General features: G+C 42.7%; 1 protein-coding gene across 1 annotated transcript; it reads left to right on the top strand.

Moving 5' to 3' along the window:
• Nucleotides 1-1,098: 1,098 nt before the first annotated feature.
• LOC306746475 (interferon-induced, double-stranded RNA-activated protein kinase-like) lies at nucleotides 1,099-18,217 on the top strand (the record flags this gene model as incomplete). The annotated part of the gene is made up of 24 exons (XM_079229392.1): nucleotides 1,099-1,193; nucleotides 6,040-6,166; nucleotides 6,280-6,434; nucleotides 6,519-6,642; nucleotides 6,765-6,826; nucleotides 6,906-6,948; nucleotides 8,456-8,623; nucleotides 8,713-8,804; nucleotides 9,615-9,683; nucleotides 9,918-10,031; nucleotides 10,874-11,035; nucleotides 11,182-11,317; nucleotides 11,893-11,960; nucleotides 12,050-12,140; nucleotides 12,954-13,018; nucleotides 13,119-13,206; nucleotides 13,423-13,481; nucleotides 13,626-13,748; nucleotides 13,851-13,994; nucleotides 14,080-14,284; nucleotides 16,064-16,204; nucleotides 16,457-16,558; nucleotides 16,787-16,849; nucleotides 17,632-18,217. 24 exons carry the CDS (start codon nucleotides 1,099-1,101, stop codon nucleotides 17,764-17,766), a joined length of 2,631 nt encoding a protein of 876 aa, XP_079085518.1. The 3' UTR covers nucleotides 17,767-18,217.
• Between the last annotated feature and the right edge of the window lie 2,113 nt (nucleotides 18,218-20,330).

A 20,330-nucleotide genomic window follows, 5' to 3' on the forward strand; every position in this document is an offset into this window, starting at 1 on the left:
TCTCCGGTTCATTCATAAACTCAGTCTCACAGCGATTATTGCATCAGCTGATTGGGGGCGTGTATGTTGAACGAACCAACCAGTCGTTGTCGGCGCAGTTTCCAAAAGCTGTCAAACTTTGAAATAGTTTCCCCGCTCTGCTTGTCAGTTGTCATTTCAGCTCAAACCGAAGCGACCATCCGCAAAATAAACAAAATAAATTCACTGGACAGTCCAAAACTGGCGGTGGTGAAAAATATATATATATATCGTAATATTGTGAGGTTGTGTTTCCTCCAGACCTGCACTAAGGGAACGGCTCTCCCGCTGCCGCGATGAGCACGAGCCGAGCAGCGGACCAAGAGTTAAACTCGAAAATACAAAATATATAACGATAGATCGTAACATTGTGAGGTGTTGTGTCTCCTCCACCTGCACTGGAAAGCAACGGTCTCCTGCTGCTGCGAGGAGCACGAACCGAGCAGCGGTGAAAATACAAATAGCGAGTTTTAAATGTTTTATCTGTACACGTCTAAAAATATATTTTTTAATTTTCCTTTAATAAAAAACTGTTTTTGATATCATTTATGGTTGCATTTCTTTTTTCCATTGATTCCTGAGCGGATCCGGAATGGAGTCAGTTTGCTATCTGGGATTACTTTCCCATTATTCTCAGCGGTACGCAGTAAATTACTGTGAAAAGAAACACTTGACTGTAGGATCGTGGAAGCAAGCACTATACCTCCCAGAATGCATTGTTTTTACAGCATTATACTGTATTAGCACAATACAGTAGGTTACTGTTAGAATTTCACTGTACATGTACATCAAAGTCTTACAGTGTATAAGTTACTAACACTTTACCCAGTGTAACAAACTATGATTTCAATTTATCCCCAGTAAGTTTCCATTCACACAGTTTAGATATTTCAGACAGTCGTGAAGGTGCCATGTTGTGTGACGTTTACGGAGAAAACGAAACTTACTGCGGGTGAGGCTGAACTAAAACAGCCCGGTCGTCCATGGAAGTGGAGTTGAGATGAAAACGAAGACGATATATCGTTAGTTAGTATTCTGAGAGTTCCTCTCTGTTGTATTGTGACTGTCCTGTTATTAATAATGGCCGTAGCTCAACTAAACGAGTATGCGCAGAGAGAGCGTGCAGTGCTCACATATGAGGACGTTGGATCCGTCGGCCTCGATCACGTCAAGACGTGAGTTGAACTATTTCTGCGACATGAGAGGTTATGATAGAGGGTTTGAAGACATGCGGGACTCAAGTAGGACATGCTCTTATTCAATGAGAGGGTGGTACTATTTGCCCGTGTTATTTGCTTAAAAAATAGGAAATAGGTGGCCAAGGTTTAGGTTTTAGTATGTTCTCCGCAGGTATGTTTCATGTACTTTATCAATGTTTATCAGCAGTTCAAAGTCAAAGTCAGCTTTATTGTCAATTCCTCAACATATACCAAACATACAGAGGAGTTTAAAACACTTATCTCTCCTGTCCAACATATAAAGTGAATACAGATAATAGTAATAAAGTGCAGCCTGGTGGATGAAGCTGTTTGAGAGTCTGGTGGTGCGAGCACGGAGGCTCCGGTATCTCCTACCAGAGGACAGGAGGCTGAAGAGACCGTGTGAGGGGTGGCAGGAGTCGCTCACAATCGTGGTCACTTTGCGGGTGAGGCGGGTGTTGTATATGTCCTGCAGGGAGGGGAGTGAGCCACCAATGATGCGTCCAGCTTCCGCCCCACACATGGATGCAGTTTGCGGAGAAAGTAGAGGCACCTCTGGGCTTTCTTTGCCAGTGATTTTGTGTTGGCTGTCCACGAGAGGTCCTCGTTGATGTCCACCCCCAGGAATTTGGTGCTGCTCACTCTCTCTATATCAGCACAATTGATGGTCAGTGGTGGGTGTTGACTGTGGCCTCTCCGGAAGTCAACAACTATCTCCTTGGTCTTGCTGTTATTCAGAAGGAGGTTGTAGTCTCCGCACCACGTGGTCAGAAGGCTGACCCCCTTGGACCTCACAGAGACCTGTGTCGTCTGCCAATTTGACCATGGGATTGGTGCTGTAGGTTGTTTTGCAGGCAGTGGACTGAGCACACAGCCCTGAGGGGTCCCTGTGCTCAGTGTGATGCTGCTCGAGGTGTTGTTGCCGACACATACTGCTTGTTGCCTCTCACTGAGGAAGTCAGGTAATTGAGCCCCAGATGGTCAAGTTTGCAAATTAGTTTTTGTGGGATTATGGTGTTAAATGCTGAATTGAAGTATATGAACAGCATCCTCACATAGGAGTCTTTTGTGTCCAGGTGGGTGAGGGCTGGATGGAGAGCAGAGCAGATTGCATCTTCCGTGGACCGTTTGGCACGATATGCAAACTGGAAAGGGTCCAGGGTGGGGGGGAGAATGGATTTGATGTGTGACATGACTAGCCGTTCAAAGCACTTGATGATTATGGGGGTCAGTGCCACTGGACAATAGTCATTAAAGCAGGACGGAGTGGATTTCTTTGGCACAGGTATGATGATGGAACAACAGCTTGTCTCAGAGAAGTTTTAAAGACATCCTTAAGCTCCTCTGCGCAGTCCTTCAACACACGACCAGGGATGTGGTCTGGACCTGGGCCCCATTCCTCGTACCTGGTTCAACAAAGTCGATCAAATGTCCTATTATCCATCGTAAATTACCGAGATGATTGACGTTAGGCTAAGTCGGTTTCTCTACGGCTGAACCGCCCTCAAACAGTCTCGTTCATTTGAACCAGACGTCAGTCATCTGGATCATTGCGCGTGCACGCTCCTCTTTAAAAGGAGGAGGAGTCGAACACATATTGCATGATCTTCAAACGCTACAATGGCAAATAAGATCAGAAAGAGCGTCTCTTTTCTACGTGGAGGAGCAGGAGATGATCATGACTACATATGATGAATTTAAGACCATAATCATGGCAAAGTCTAATGGTGCGTTCACATCCAAAGCGTAGCGAATATTCACAACACTTCCTGTTGTGAACGCAGCATAACGCCGCCTCCGTTGGTCGGGCTAGATATATGTACTGTATGCGCGTATGTATCATATATATATTTGTTTGAATATGTGTATGGGCGGATCAGTATGTATGTATTATTCATAATCAGAAATTCAATCAATTGAATTAGTGAAAAGAAATTGTGTGTGATTCTCTGTATTCTTATCACGGGTCCACATTAATCATTTTCTACAATAATGATATGTATGGTGTACTAGTAACACTGTCATATAAATATGACATCCATAAGTTTCTTAAACGCTAAATAAACGTTACAAACAGCACGCCATGCAGGGGCTTTCCCGATGTTCTCCACATCGCTGACACTACAAGGTTCAAGGTTCAAGGTTTTTATTTGGCCATTTGTGCCTAGACCAGGGGTCAGCAACCTTTCGTATCCAAAGAGACATTTTGCCATTTTTTCCACCAAAAAAATGTGTCTGGAGCCGCAAAAGCTATTTGCTATCACAGCTTATAAAGTTTTATATATAGTCATATTATATGTACAAAAACTATAGTTTATCTATGAACTTATAGAACAAGAATAAAGACATTTTTTGACATTGTATTGCTATTTTGCCTGTTTATAACTATCAAACTCTTATGAAGAGGAGAACAAAAATAGTCATGCATCGGCTACATTAAGGTCCATTAAAAAGACAACTATGCAGACCTTCAGTACTGTCTATATATGTGGCTCATGTGGTAGAGTGTTTGTCCTGTAATCACAAAGTAGCAGGTTTGATACCTGTCCTCCTCACGTGAGGTTTCCATTTTAAAACGCAGATATTTTGCTACGTTTACACTGAGCGTCCTCACTACAGACTTTTAGAAGACCGCAAACGGAGGAGGACGAATCTGTCTTTACTAGCGGACGCCTCACTGTCTCATGAGCTGCCACAGAACCAGCAGCAGTAGTGGAGTTTGGAGACTTGATCAACTTCCTGAAAGTATTTTTACTTTGCTCAGTTTGCCGCAGCAGTTGAGGAATCACTCGTCTTCTTCATCTGCAGCTTGATACTTTTCATCAGATGCTGTGTGTTTGTTCTGGAAGAGTCTTTCAACATTACATGTTTTGTTGTTTGCTAATTTCTCACCACATATCAGCAGACAGGTCAGTCTCAAACTACTTTCACCGTGACCTTTTTGTTTTGTTGTCAAAGCCTCAGGGAGCTGCAACAGAGGGGCTAAAGAGCCGCATGCTCTGGTTTCCGACCCCTGGCCTAGACCAACAGTCCAGACTCATTTGAATTTCCGAGTCAACAGTTTTGGAAGAAATAAAAATATGAAAAAACACACTATACAGGAAAGAGAAAAAATATAAAATATGAGAACACTATACAAAATATGAAATATGAAAACACTGTACGAAATATGAACACAGTTTTGTTTTGCCATCAGTGTGACTGTGGCAGGGAAGAAGCTGTTGATGATGATGATGATGATGATGATGATGATGATGATGATCTCAGGTTGTACGTGCAGTGTTTGTGTCCAAGCAGAGAGTGAGCTGGGTGGAGTGCGTCTCTGATGATTCCCTCTGCTATTTTCCGACAGCGCTGCACATACATAGAGTCCATGGAGGGAAGTTTTGTCCCTGTAATCCTCTCTGCAGTCTTTATGACTCTTTGCAGAGCCTTCCTCTCTGCCTATGTGATGTTCCTCTGGTATGTGATGTTCCCATACCAGACAGTGATGCCTGCAGTGAGGATGCTCTTTATCAGTCCTCTACAAACATGTACCAGTCGCAAAAAAGCTCAAGGCTATGATCTAGTCTGTGAGACACTGTGATCCAGTCTGCATGCAATATGTGATCCAGGCGATGCTCGGCTGCGCCTGTGGTTTAATGTACGGCTCGAGGAGGTCTCGGCAGAATCGATAGCGCTCGTACAGGAAGTCATGATGTGAGAACGGATCATGGCGATCTGGAAGAATTCTCTCCCTATAAAACTAATATAACTAACATCGCTCCTTCATCACTGAGGAAGGGAGCTGCCTTTTCATCCGGTCGGAGTGGCCAATTTATCCAGTGAATTTCAGTAAACCTGCCCTGGAGCAGGTTAACGGATTTCGATGTGTGCTATGGTGATTTATCCAAACTTGCTTTGTGGAATCGAAAAGCCTGACATGCGTCATCTTATCCTGAAAATGATCCGGCTAACTCAGTAAACCAGGTACGAAGAATAGGGCCCTGTTGCCTTGTGGGTGTTGATAGTGGAGAGAGTCCTCTTCACGTTGGCAGCAGACAGGCACAGAGCCTGATCGTGGGGAGGGGCAGAGCCTTGTGTGGACGTGTGCTGTTTTCTATTTCAAATCGTGCAAAGAAACTGTTGAGCTTATTTAGCAGAGAGATGTTGCTGTCGCAGGTCTGTGGCACGGGTTTGTAGTCTGTGGTGGTCTGAATGCCCTGTCACAGGCTCTGTGTATCTCTGCTGTCTTTAAAGTGACAGGTTATCTTATTTGTGTATTCCTGTTTCACTTTCCTGATGCCGTGGGACAGGTTTGCGCTTGCTCTTCTCAGGCCTGTTTCATCCCCGGCTCTGAAGGCGTTGAAAAAAGGTTGAAAACCACTGCTCTATGTTACTACGTTATAAGCATGTATACGGTCGATGTGACAATAAGTAAACTGTTTATATCTTCTTACTTTAAAAAAGACTTATAGATGCATGTTGTGTTGAACCTCAATATTTACTAAGTATTTATGTCTGCAGCATCAGGTTAGGTATTGAAACAAAATAGTTTTGGAGAGATACCCAACTCAGGTATCATATTGACACCAGTAGTGAATTATGAGAAAATACAACCAGTTCCAGTGCTTCATATGATGGTAATACACACATCACAGTATTGTTCTCATGTAATAAAATTACTAACTTTTTACTAACTTATTGTCATTAGTTTCCATGACAGCCCAAGGTGAGGTTAATAAAATGATCAACGTCATCAGTCTTGTCTTTGTGATGAAACCTCACACAACATTCTCATGTTACCTTTCCTGTCTAACAAAGTTGTATCATTTATTCTCAGATTCACAGTGAGAGCAGTCGTGAATGGTAAGCCGTATCCTGATGGTGTGGGGAAGACCAAGAAGGAAGCCAAACTGAATGCAGCTGCAAAAGCCCTCAGTGTCCTGTCGAAGGGAACAATTGACCCTGTAAGTTTATTTTACCTCTTTATTGACTCACTGCATGTGTGCATTTTAATATTCCAAAGTATGGAAAACCAAATCACAGCACTCGTCTCCTTGATTGGTTTTTATCCTGACAGACAAAAAAGACAGCAGAAGCTTCTCCTGCACCGGCTCATCAGACGGGTATCACTCAAGCCAACTACACATGTTGGCTCAATGAATACAGTCACAAGAGAAGAGTGGATATGAGGGCTGTGGAGACAACGAGACTGGGACCAACCGGTGCTACTCAGTAAGCCTCTTGAATGCATTCTAATTTGTAGTTAAATTTGTCCTGATTTAAAATGTCATTAAATAAAAACGTTCATGATATCAGATGCTGTAGGTTCGTGGTTGGTGATAAGGAGTATCCAGCGGCCACTGGGAGAACAAAGAAGGACGCGAAGGAGGAAGCAGCCAAGCTTGTACATCAGGAGATATGTGGCAGTAATACTACAGAGGTAAGTAATGATACACACTAGTTTCTGCAGACGGAAGACTAGTGTTGTCACGAAGGTTCTACACAAGTCACACTCCTATCAGTGAAACAATATAATATCATACTTTTCTTTGTTTTGAGGAGAAATTCAGTGGCACATCAAGTCAACAAAAAGAAGAATCGAATCGAAATGTGTCGGACATCTGGTGAGCACAAACAATGGAGCGATATTGTTTCTGTTGGGTTGTGAAACGTTTCAGTGTCTGACTTGTCTTGGTGTTACAGCGATAAGATGAAGAGCTTGAGTGTCATCAACAAAGACGGCAAGGTATTTCATTATTATTTTTTAATATGATAATTTTTGTTTTTTAATATGTCACCTCGTAGACTGTAGAACAGGCTCTTTGAATATGTTTTCCAGTTTTTTTTTAACCACAATGTCAAATCAAGGTTGTCAATATTATTGTGGAATTCTGGAAAAACACTTCCGAAAAACACTTCAAGCTTCACAGCAGGTTCTTTTTTACCATGGCTACGTATGCAAACAAATTTACTATGCGGTGATCGATCATCACATTCAAGATGTGTTCATCTTGTTTTTGCTTCCAAATGTGTGGCGTATATAATTCAGGTAACGCGACACCTGCCTCTCTGATTGTTTCTGTAGAGCTAGAGAAAAGTCATGATACATGTCACTCCTCTACGGAGGCTGTGTAAAAAACATGAATAACAGCAGAAAACCAGTCAAGGTTCGTCTGAACATCTGAGGTTTAACATAATAAAACATGACAATGGTTCCCCTTAATTAAAAATATCACTGTAACGCTCCTCCGTTACCCCCGTGAGTCTCGGGCAATACAAAGAGGGCAACACGCTGGGATTTGCGGTTTCTTAATGGTTTTTATTCAACTCAACGTCTGGTGTGCGCTCCACGGCCTCGACCCTGAGTGCACCCGCCTTCTCTTTTTTCCTCGACGCTCCCCGTTCCTCAGTCGCTACTCCTGTTTTAATGGGGAGAGACACATGGCACCTGTTCCCTGAACCACACCCTCGCTCACCACATCCCGACTTAGGCCAGGGAGCCAACCCAGATCTGCTAACCCAGATCTGCGAAGTCCGGGATGAACCGCCTGTAATAACCCGCCAGCCCCAGAAACTGCCTCATTTCTTATTTTGTCTTGGTCTGCGGGCAAGCTGCGAAACCCAGCGGTCTTGTCCGCCTGAGGACGCACATGCCCGCCGCCCAAGTGGTACCCCAGATACCGTACCTCCCTCCGTCCAACTGCACACTTGCCTGGGTTGGCGGTGAGCCCCGCCTGCCTCAGGGACTCCAGTACTGTGCCAACCCACTGCACATGCTCCGCCCAGGTGGTGCTGTGGATGATTACATAGATTACAAGTCGGCGGCAGCATATGCATTGTGCGGACGCAGCACCTGGTCCATGAGGCGTTGGAAAGGGACTGGGGCACCAAACAACCCAAAGGGAAGCATGGTGAATTGGCACAAAGCAAACAGAGTGGAGAATGCCATCTTTTCCTTGGACTCTGGCGACAGAGGAATCTGCCAGTAGCCCTTGATTAAATCCAGTGTCGTAAAGAAACGCGCCGTGACCAGTCGGTCCAGGAGCATGTCTACCCGGGGCATTGGGTACGCATCAAAACGTGACACATCATTCATCCATTAGTCCATGCAGAACCGTATAGACCCATCCTTCTTGACAACAAGAACAATGGGGCTAGACCAGGCACTGTTGGACTCTTCTATTACCCCCATCTCCAGCGTGACAGCCAATTCCCTCTGAACCACTTTTCTCTTGTGTTCAGGTAACCTGTAGGGTCGTAACCGCACCGTCACACCCGGAGGAGTCTCAATCTGGTGCATGATGAGGTTTGTACGTCCTGGCAGGAGGGAGAAGACGTCAGAAAACTGCCCTTACAACTGGGCAATGTCTGTTCCCTGGGTGCCGGAGAGATGGGCTTTGCAAAGGAGCAAGGGCGGATTGGTAGATTTTGGCACCTCAGGCCCCAGCTTCTCTCTCTCAGATACCGCGGACACCAGAGAAACAGACTCCGCCTCTCTCCATGCTTTTAGGAGGTTGAGGTGGTAGATCTGTGTAGCTCCGCTCCTGTCCGAACGCTCTACCTCATGGTTGACATTCCCCACTCGCCGTGTGACTACAAAGGGTACTTGCCACTTAACGAGAAGTTTAGAGCTGGAAGAAGGAAGCAACACAAGTACAGCCGTTGTTGACACCCCTGGGCCTGGAGCAAATTCTCCTGTGACATTCTACCCAGTGTGTGGAGTTTTTCTCCCAGGTCCAGGAAGTATTGGATCAGTTTTTTGCCGGCGCTCGGACCTTCATTACAGTTTTCTTTCATCAGGTCGAGCTCCCCCGCGGCAACGGCACTGCCTCCGGATATCGTGTTGCGTCCACAAGGACTAACACAAAGCAATATCTGCGTGCAGATTCGCTCGAACGGTATCTCCATTAATGGCAGACGATGCAGCGGGGCCCTCGGAATGGCCAGGTGGTTTACCAATTGACACTCCGGGTAGGACTCACACCAGCAGTGCACATCCCCCCGGATGCCCGGCCAATAAAATCAGGTCATTATCCGGTCCAGTGTTTTTTCGTACCCCATGTGACCAGCCATCGGCACCAGCACCTGGGTGTTCTCCTGACCTGTCTGAGTGTCACGACTCACTCTATACAGGCTGTCCCTAATCAATGAAAAGTGCGGATATGACTGCGCTGCATCAGGGCGCACCAGCTGACCATCAATTCATATCACTTGGTCAAAGGCAGAGCGCAGAGTATCATCCCGAGACTGCTCGAGTGGAAAATCTTCCATTGAGTAGTACGCGGGAGGGCGTTGGAGGGCCGGCAACCCGAATCACCTGGCCCACTTCCATCAATGGACACTCCCTCCGGAAGTGTCCGGGCTGCCCACACCTTCAACACTCCTGCCCTGATGTTTGAGGAACCCCTGTAGGTCGGGAAGGGTGCCGGCCGTGGTCGGTGGATCGGGGTCCCGAGGGGGGGTGCCGGCCAAGGAGCCGTTGTGGGACTTGTTTCAGCACAGGCTGATTACACCTCATCCTGGCACCTGTTCCCTGAACCACACCCTCGCTCAGTTACCTCTGCAGCTGAGCCCAACCCCGGCCCACCGCCACAATCACATTAATAATATTTAAATGATTATTACAGTAATGTTACACCACAATGCTAGAGAGGATCAATCACTACAAAACATGGTAATATGTGACAGTGATGAACATTTCCTTTGTGCTTTCAGTTGTCTCTTTGGTTGGCTCGGCCCGATGATGGTCTGTCCACGCCCCCGAGCGTGGACAGAAGAGGCACTGAAGAGTGTGGACAGTAAGGCACTGACTGAGGAGTATGACAGACGGTACAGTTTGATGTTCAGCATGTTGTACTAAACCGTCTCATTTTGATCTCCAAGGGAGTCCCATGATGCAAAATCTAAAAGAGTGCAGACGGCTTCAAGTGACTCGGCGGTTTTCTCCAATTCATCAAATCCTCCTGAAGATCAGGTCTGTTAGTTCCTGTGTGATTCTCTAAACATTGTCATGGCTCATGTGTTTGTTCTATTGCAGAAGAGTAGTTACTTCAATTGACAGTTTTAGGTGAAGTCCGTTTTTCTTAAACGTCATACTCAGCAGGCCACAGTCGTTTTAAAATTGTACTTTATTTTTGATTTTCAAGGCTGCAGATGAGAAATACAACTGTACATCAGGTCAACAAAAAGAGGCGATAAATCAAAATGTGTCGGATATCTGGTGAGTAAATCACAATAGCAGCGCGTTCTTTTCATTTTAAGAAGAAATTAACCTTTTTTGCTACCCAGCTGCGATATTCAGTTGTGGCAGCAGCACAAGGACAGTAATAGAGATGGTACAATTAATACATAATAAGAGGTCTGTAGAAACTATATATGACCATTTGTAGATACAAATTCTATGGTAGAGTGATATATGATATGATTAAGTGACAGTACTTAGTGTTATAGAGCTTAATATAATAATGAAAACATCTGCATAACATATTAACATAATACAGTATATTATGGTAGATTATTATTTAGTATGGGATATGAGATATAGTATAAGTTGAAGTAAAATGTGCTGTTATACAGTCTGATGGCAGCAGATGCAAAGGAGCGAGTGAAGTGCTCAGTTGTGCATATTTGCGTATATTCATCAGTGTGAAAACGTCACTTGTTTATTCCAGTCATAAGATAAGACGTCTCAGTGGGAACTCGCAGTTAAACAAAGACAACCGGAGACAAAGCGAGGTCAATTTCATTGGAATTGTTAACCATTACTGTCAGAGAAAAAACCTCTGCCATTCATACATTGAAGAGAGGAGATGCGGTCCAGCTCTTAAGCCTCAGTAAGTATGAACCTGAACCTCTGTCATCTGAATAGACTCTGCAGACACTCTGTTCTAACTCTTGATTGATATTCAGTTGTAAACATTATTAAAGCGGTTATGATAAAGATTTTAAAGATTTCCTCTTTTTTTTAAACACAACACAGAAAATTTTTCTACAAATTAATGCTAGACAAAAAGGACTACCCCGAGGGTGAGGGTAGGACTGTCAAGGAAGCCAAACAAAATGCAGCTCGGCTGGCCTGGTCTGCTCTCCAAGAACAGTCAGACTGGGACAGCAAGGTATTCATGTTTTTTTACTCCCTTTACATCGTGAAATATACACAGGTTTATCACTCAAACTAACAAAGTCTAATACATCAGTCCTCCCACAAATCTTACCTTGTGAAGGCCATAATGAACAGGTTTTATTGAAACAGTTTTAGAGAGGTACTGCTTTAACTGTATGATCATTTTTGAAGACGGGCTTGTGCTGCTGTTGAACTGTATTGCATTAGACAAAGTGTGTGCGTGAAAGATGTTTCTGTAATTCAGCCTATCCTCATGATATCAATGGGGAGGACAAAATGTTTGAAACACCTGTCAGTATAACACATACAATACATTTTAACAGCCTTCAAAATGTTGTTAATTTTTTTGGTAGAAGACGACTCTTTTTTCCTTTCTTGCTTTTGGTGTTTTTCTACCATCATGTTGACAAAAGATAACCCCCCGGCTGTAGTTAGTGGTACTTGTAAATACTAACAGGTGGCATCAGATCCTAACCCCAGCTACTTTTGAATACTTTTAAATACAAAGGTTCCACTCGGGTTGAATTTTACGTGAAATAATGATGTCTAATACTCTTTGCATTTTAGGTGTCTGTCAAATCAACAATGTCAGAAGATGGTTCTTCATCTATGTTGTCTGACCGATTTACTACGCAGTAAGGCACTTAATGTAATTAGTAAAAGAGCAGACAATGGAGTTAAATAAAGAGAAAGCTGTAACTATGTCTCTCATTGTGTTACCTAGAGAGACACATGAAATATCATCACAAAGCACGCCAGTGGACACAGGAGGCTCCATAATATCCACTGATTCATCACACCTTTACATGGTTCAGGTCTGTTCTCTCACTTTGTAGGTAAAGCAAAAATCTACAGTTATGTACAGACTGTCTTGTAAGTGCAAGAAAGTTTACTTTCGGTCCATAGCTGTGGTTTAACAAGAAGAAAAATGGTCTGACTGAGGTGAACAATTGCATAATTATTTATAATATTTACCCTAAAATTTGGGTTATAAGCCACATCTACTAAATTGAAAGAAAAAGTCATATTTAATCATAAACAAGCCCCGGCGGTTTATCAGCCGCCGTTGCTGCTGCTACTTCCCGCGTTCCCGCTGCCCGAGTCGGGCGTCGAGCCGGGCTGGTCCCGCTAACTTCGGTGGTTGTCGGGGAGCTAGCGCTAGCAGGAAAACAGGTCTGACGGCGATGGAAAACAGGTCTGACGGCTAGGGAACCCCTGCTTCTCCCACAACCACCACCACCTCCACCTCCCCAGCTCTGGCCCTACTGCTGCTAGCGCAGCCCCGACAACCACCGAAGGGAGCTAGCAGCCCAGCTTGCACTTTTGGTAGGAGAGGCAGGGGTACCCACGCACCGCGGGACGGGGAGGACAGCAGGGAGTTTGTAAATTTGTTTTACAGTGAGATCACTTATGAAGGGGATTTGGGAATATTTCACGTGAATTGTGTATGTCTCTGCAACTGCGGCTAAATTTAGAATCGGAAAAATCCACAAATTAGCTGCACGGGTCAAAATTGAGGAAAAAGAAGATCAAATTAGCGGCTTATAATCCCAAATTTTTACGGTAAAACATTGGACAGTACATCATTTGGAACTTGCTACATTATTACATCTTTTTGTGAATTGTAGATTCCCTTAAGGCCAACTGCTTCTGGAGACGATGCCTCAAACAGCTCGTCAACACCAACTTCACTGTAAGGCCCTTATTGACCCCAGTAGTAGTAGTAGAAGTCACTCAGTCTATAGCTAAATATTGAAAAGGCTATACTCATGCCTCTTATTGTCTTCTCCTAGGGAGTCTCTTGCATCGTCACAAAGCAAGTCAACAGGAACAAGTGGCTCAGCAAATTTCACAGATTCATCAAACTCTTCCAGGGATCAGGTCTGCACTTTATATCAAAATCTTAAAAGATGTGATCCACTCTCTTATATTCTGCAAAAGTGATGAACTGACAATTTCTGTATGCAATACCAACTACTTGTGATCTCACCCTACCTATAAAGGAAGTCACTGCAAAAGACTACATGCTACTTGGCTGTTTTCATGTCGTAGACTTTTAAAAAGTATACAACTTACTTGTTCTTTGTATTCTCTAAGGATGCTGTCAAAGAACAGAATGTGGGAAAAAGTCAGAATGAGCCATCCATTCCTTCGAGGTATAAGAAACAACAACATTAATTTGCACTGTAGTAGCATGTGTTTTATATACTGATATGGCCTTAAACTTCTCTCCCAATAATTAATCTTCAATCAAGAAGGCATCTCTATGTTCTGCCTAAAAACAGCATTAATCTCAACAGGTTTACTTCAGAATTTGATCCCCTGGAGTGTCTTGGTAGTGGAGCCTTTGGTCGTGTTTACAAAGCAAAACATAAATTGCTGGTGGAGAAGTATTACGCTGTAAAGGTTGTCTGCTGTGAAGAGTAAGTATAAAGTTGTCAGGCTGCAGTGTGCATTCTGCCGTATCTATGTACTTTTTAAGTACTTTGTTTCCTGATTTATTCTCTTGTTCACCTTTGGATCAGGACATCTCTTCGAGAAGTGGGGACATTATCAGAACTCTTCCATTGTAATATCGTCAGGTACCACACATTTTGGATGGAGGATTCAGGATACCAGGGGAATTATGAATTAACTGACAGTTCAGCTGGCAGTTACAGCTCTTCCCAGTAAGTCACATGGACTTACCTTTAGTCTTAACCTTTTGTTTGGTAGGCGAGTAATACTATCAATCTTCTTTTCTTTCTTTTCTAGGACTTCAAATAATTCATCTGCAAAGTACCTCTATATTCAGATGGAGTTATGTGACACAAAGACACTAAAAGAGTGGATTGAAGAGAAGAACAAAGAACCTCTGCAAGACTCCAGGAGAAGAGAAGAAGGCCTAAGCATTGCTAAGCAAATAGTCAGTGGAGTCGAATATATTCACTCCAAGAAGCACATCCACAGGGACCTTAAGGTGAGACCAGACTTTGCAGTGTATGCAGTGTGCAAAATACCCACTTATGTATGTTTGAGGTGAAGCCTATATAGACACTAATGTGTAACTTTATGTCTTTATCTGATGCGTCGTCTAGTTTACCCTGACGAGGCCCAGCCAGCACCCTGAGATCATGATGTAAACCAGTATCGAAGCTGGTCAGATGGCCGATAACATAGAACCAGTATATTGTTCTGGTATTCACTCAGACAGAGTAGCAGCACCCCATACTACACCTTTGCCCCTCATCACTATTTACCAATGAACACATGGATATTCGATGCATTAGGCCAACAAGCCCCAGGTTGGTAGAAATGTGCTGCTGCTCGCCTGCTGTTTGAAGTCCAGTCTACAGTTCAGTACATTATAGACTTTTGTGATTATGAACAACATTATTTCTTTGATAGTTGTGTGCCATTACAGTATTGATTGGAGACGGGTGGTTTTCATTGACAATATCTTCTCTTTCCGAAGTCAACCCACTCAGATATACAAAACACAGATATTAATCAGTTCTTGGACAACATCATTGACTAAAGCCTGGAAAACAGCAGGGTCATTGTGTCGACTCGGGATGTTAAAAACTGTCTGTAACGATCCCTCGTTATCCCTGTGAGTCTCGGGCAGGCACAAAGAGGGCAACATGCTCGACTTGGTTATTAATGTTCTTTATTTCTGGTCAGTCTGATGTGCACTCTCCCTGAGGGCACCGCCTTGTCGTCTCGGCTGTCTTGGCCGTGTCCACTCCGCTTCCCGCTCTCCCGTTCCACAGCCGCTACTACTGTTTATATTGGGGAGAGACACAAACACAGACTTCCCCCAGTTGAGGCTGATTACACCTCATGTTCACACCTGTTCCCTGAACCACTCCCTCGCTCAGTTCCCTCTGCAGCTGAGCGCAACCCCGCCCCACTGACACACTGTCTTACACTTGTCATCCTCCATAATCCATAAAGATCTAGTTATGAAAAGACGATGGCCCCATGCAAGAGTTCATAGGTTGTAAAGATGAGTGGGAGGTGGCACCTGAGCTTCACCAGGGCCGGGCTTAGGTGAAGGACGAAAAAAAGACGAGGAGGATCCAGTGAGTTCTGGGAACTCTGAAGGGAACGGGAGACTAGAAGTGGGCTTCAAAACAGATTTTAGATAGACCCATGACAATGACGGCTCTATTGGAAGATGGCTCCTGTGAACCAGTAAATATGTGGATTGTGCTGCATGAGCCAGGGAAAACCCAGAATAACAGGTTTACCTGGAGGACTGGAACAGTTGTGTAGGTGACATCATCCAAGAAACTGGCTTGATCTGGAATGGAGTTAGTATGTCATTATTCAAACAATTCCTCATCAGAATAGTATTCTTGTTAGTATGGAGGAAGCCTTCAAGAGTATTTAGAACCTCTGGCTATAAAACCCTTGAAAATACAACGGTATTTGTAAATGGATGGAATTACATTAGATGTAACATAATAATAAATTGCCACAAAAGAATAATGCCACATTATTAGATTTTGTTTGTACCTTAGACATGGTCAACTAGATAAACAAGGCTTTTTTTTATTTGATCACTACACTAATTCATTGACCCAATAACAGCCACACACTGATTGTTTAGACTTAATGCTGGTTTCAAACTCAGGTACCTGTTTCAAATCCATTTTTGACTCTTAAGTTCACTAGTTCAGGTGTTGACTGCCCATCGCGTGAGGAGCTAGATGCTTATTTGTTTTAATTTGTGTGTTTGCATTTCAATGGTAAGCCTGACAACATCCTGTTTGGACTGGACGGAGAGGTGAAGATTGGAGACTTTGGTCTGGTCACCAGAGATGATGATGATGACGATGCTTTGATGGAGAGAACTGGGCAAAGAGGAACCACAACTTACATGGCTCCTGAACAAGTGAGATGGTCTACTGACTAACTTCTTCTAACGTATTGTGTTAACAAATGTAATCTTCTAATGGGCTTAATTAGGTAGACTACCTGTATGCCTACCACACTTAGTAATGCTCACCTCTCTTTACTTTTGGTAGTGAGAGCTGTGAAATCTAAATGTTTACAGCAAATGTGTGCATAACTAGTTAATATGTCATAGTGATTGAGATAACATGAAGCTGCCTGTTGTCAATACTGTGTATTTATTCTATCCCAGAAGAGGGAGAAGAACTATGACCGGAAAGTGGACATATTTGCTCTGGGGTTGATTTACTTTGAACTCCTTTGGAAACTCTCTACTGGCCACGAAAGAGTAGTGGTGAGTCTATACAAATAAGAAACCAGCTTCTGTATACACCAGTAGTGATTTATTTTCAGTACGGCGGGTAGCATGTACTGTAGATCACAGATTCGTTGGAACTTCATTGTTCATCTTTTAATCTGGCTTGTGTAATTTTTCTTGGACTCATTTCTAACGTTCAACAGAGCATAATTGTAAGTATTTGTAAAGTACTTACAAGTTATTGTATCACCTTGTGAATACCAGGTTTGGGATGATGCCAGAAATCAGAAGCTCCCTGAAGAGTTTTCACTGACTTTTCCCCAAGAGGTAGGTTTCCATGGATAATGGGCATCAGGGGGCCAGCTGCTCATGAAGGCCACCAGCAGACAGTAGTGGGATGTAACTTTACTACTTCACTGTAACTGTACAAATTGGAAGTACTACTTCACTTGAGTATATTCTTCTCATGGTGCTTCAGAGGGAAATATTGTAAATGGTAAATGGACCCATATAGCGCTTTTTGAGTCTTCCGACCACTCAAAGCGCTTTAACACTACATCATTCACCCATTCACCCACTGATGAGAGGAGCTACCATGCAAGATGTCACATCAGAATTATCAACCGTTAGACAGCTTAAGTTAGTTAGTTTACAAATTCCAATGTTTGCACACCAAACACACAAGCATGGTAGAGCTGAAATGATTAATTCATGAATTGATTGACAGAAAATGAATTGGCAACTTTTTAAACATGTCATGGTCGCAGCTTCTCAAATGTGAGGATTTACTGATACTCATTTTGAAGGTTTTACTTTGGAATCTGGGTTTTTGTGACAGCAATAAATACTATTTTCAGAATTTTTACAAACCAAACAGTCAATTGATGGAGGAAATAGTCAGCTGATTAATCCGTAATGAACCGTAAAGCCTCAACAGGGCTGCTTCTGTCTGTATGTGAATAAGGTCAAATATAAAATAGTGTTTTGAGTGTCCCAAAGGTGCATATGTCGGATACAGTATACTGTGGAATGGAGCTTCAACAAAATTACATTTTCTATTATTGTGGGTACAAATATCTCAGTCGCAGTTGTGTTTGCTCTTTTTGCAGAACCAAATCATTGAGTCAATGCTGCATGAGAAGCCTGAAGACCGACCCGAAGCAAAAAAACTGAAGGCAGAAATGGAGATGTGTGCTCAGACATTAAACGCACAAAATATGCATCAGGAAGATGCAACTGTCTGATTATCACCGTGAATTGTGATAAGTCTTCAGCAGCATATGGAAATGTATCTGTTCTAATGTCTAATGTTACCAATATGATTGTGTATATCTGAGATCAGTACAAAGCACTTCACAAGGCCTCACGCTCACTCACTCAAACACACAAGCACGTGAATGGTCGGCAGTTTGGAGCTCAAGGACACGTCAACATTATTAACCGTTAAATTATTGAACAAAACACTACGTACTAGTACTATGGCTTTTAACAATCAGGGAATATATCATGAAATCAAGTTCCTTGTGGTTTTAGAAAATATTTTTTGTTCTAAATAATCATGTGTCGTTTATTTCTGTGTCCACAGTTGACATTTTATTCTATTCTGAAAATGGTTTATGTATTTAAAGTAATGTCACATGATGACATGTAACGTAACGCAACGTAAATGGCATTACAGCCTTTGTTTTGGAGTGTGTATGGTAATAATGGTTATCCTGAATAGAATGGTCCGGTATCTATACACTGAATGGCCATATATATACACACTATATACTATAGTGTATATACATATATAATGTACATACTAGACTGTACATATAGACAGCGGGGGCCCTCTTTTTTAGGTTTGGTTTGGTTTGTTGGGGTTTTGTATTCATTTATTACAACAAAAACTAAATTGAGAAATCATGGAAATTGTGACAATATTTCCATTCTATTTCAACAATATTGTTGGACATATTGATGAATTAGTTCTTTGAAATTGTGTGAGTGGCTGCTGCATCTGTTGCATCAGGATTAAAGGTTTACACAATGTCTTTGATGTATTCTTCTTGCTAAACCAATGTGTGTGTGCAATACATTTTTAATTTAGATAATAAAACCACAACATTACAGTAACACGCAATTACATTAACATGAACAAAAGACTTTCACATTGTGCTTGACAGTTTGTATGACATGTCAGCCAATTATGACATGGAAATGGCAAAGCTAAGAATTGTACTTCATGTGGGCGAGGGGCAACATTGGCGTTTATGTGCCCACAAGGTTAATGTGAAACACCCACAAAGGGATCCAATGTGAAACTCATGCAATATTTTTTGGTTGCCATCATTACTTTTGATACTAGTATTATACTCAAATCAAGACTTAGTATTAATATGTAAGTTATACGCCATTTAAAACATCTTTAGGTGAAATTTTTATAGTTATTCTAAGTAATTATAATATTATGTCCAAACAACAAACAACTTGTGAAACAGGAATTTAGGAAGGCTGGAATTCAACATTTCGATAAGACCATAATGATCATGGGAAGTGTTTTATGTTAAGTTATTATGTTAAGTTTCTTTAATTGCATTCCAGACAGGTTTAATGGGGGAGTTTAATCTGGTCCATACTTTCAGGAAGCAGTAATGCACCGAAAACGCTGGTTGCCAACCGCAACGTAAAACCAAGATTAGTTTTTTAATTAGTTTTAAAGGAGTTGGAAATTGATAAACCATAATTCTAGCGGTGGTATATCCCCCTCATTGTGTACAACACTACACAACCAAAGTGCAAAGGATGTCGTCTGTAATGAATTTGATCACAGGCGTTAAGCTTTGAAGGGAACCAGGCTGAAGGTACCCTGAACAGAACAAGCAAACGCTCATCTGGACAAAGCAGGCAGCACTGGGAGGTCATGACTTTTGATCAGTGCCTTCAATACAGTCCAGCTGCTACGGCTGAGAAATAAACTCCAGAAGATACAGTTAGATGCCTCCTGGTCCTGGATTACGGACTACCTGACGGACATACCGCTGGCTGCATGGCTGTGTGTCTAAACAGATGGTAAGCAGCACAGCGCATGATCACTGCACTTCCTCTTCACCATGGCTCTAACATGGGATACAGAAAAAGGCCAAGTATCAATAATAAGCAGAGGAAACATGGAATTGGGAGAATATACGCGATGGGCCTTCTAACGATTCTTGGAAACTATACTTAACAAATAGGCGTTGTGTCAAGGAGAAGAACTGGTCGGCAAACAAAAACAAAAAAAACTTTTAGGCAGACATTAGTTAAACATTAGTGTTGGACCCAAAATGTAGTTTTGTTGTTTTCTTTTATCTTTGAGAAAGTTAAAGATCTAATGTATAGGATTTGGCAGCATCTAACACTGGGGTCTCAGATTGCAACCAAGTAAAATGTCTCCCATGTGCAAACCGTGTAGCAGAACTTCAACACAAAAATGTGAACGGCCCTATCTAGAGTGTTTGGTGTGTTCGTTCTGGGCAACTGTAGAAACATGGCGGTCGGCTCTGTGAAGGGTCGTGTATATATTGTACCCCACAATTTGCGAAAACATTGACAAAAACAAAGACCAAAGACCAAATACTCACAATCCAAATCCCTCACAGCTACCTTATGTTATTGTTCCAGGCTGCAATGTGGAGCTGCTGGACATGACAATCATCTACCGCTGCCAGTAGCAGTAGCCTGTATTCTCTCCGGCTCATCATCCTAAATGCTACACACTGTACCTTTCAAATAAAAAAATCTGTCAAAACAATTATTGACAGAGAAGATGAACAGCTTCCAGCTA

The sequence above is a fragment of the Taurulus bubalis genome (genome assembly GCF_910589615.1).
Source record: "Taurulus bubalis genome assembly, chromosome: 14".
Classification (NCBI taxonomy): Eukaryota; Metazoa; Chordata; class Actinopteri; order Perciformes; family Cottidae; genus Taurulus; species Taurulus bubalis.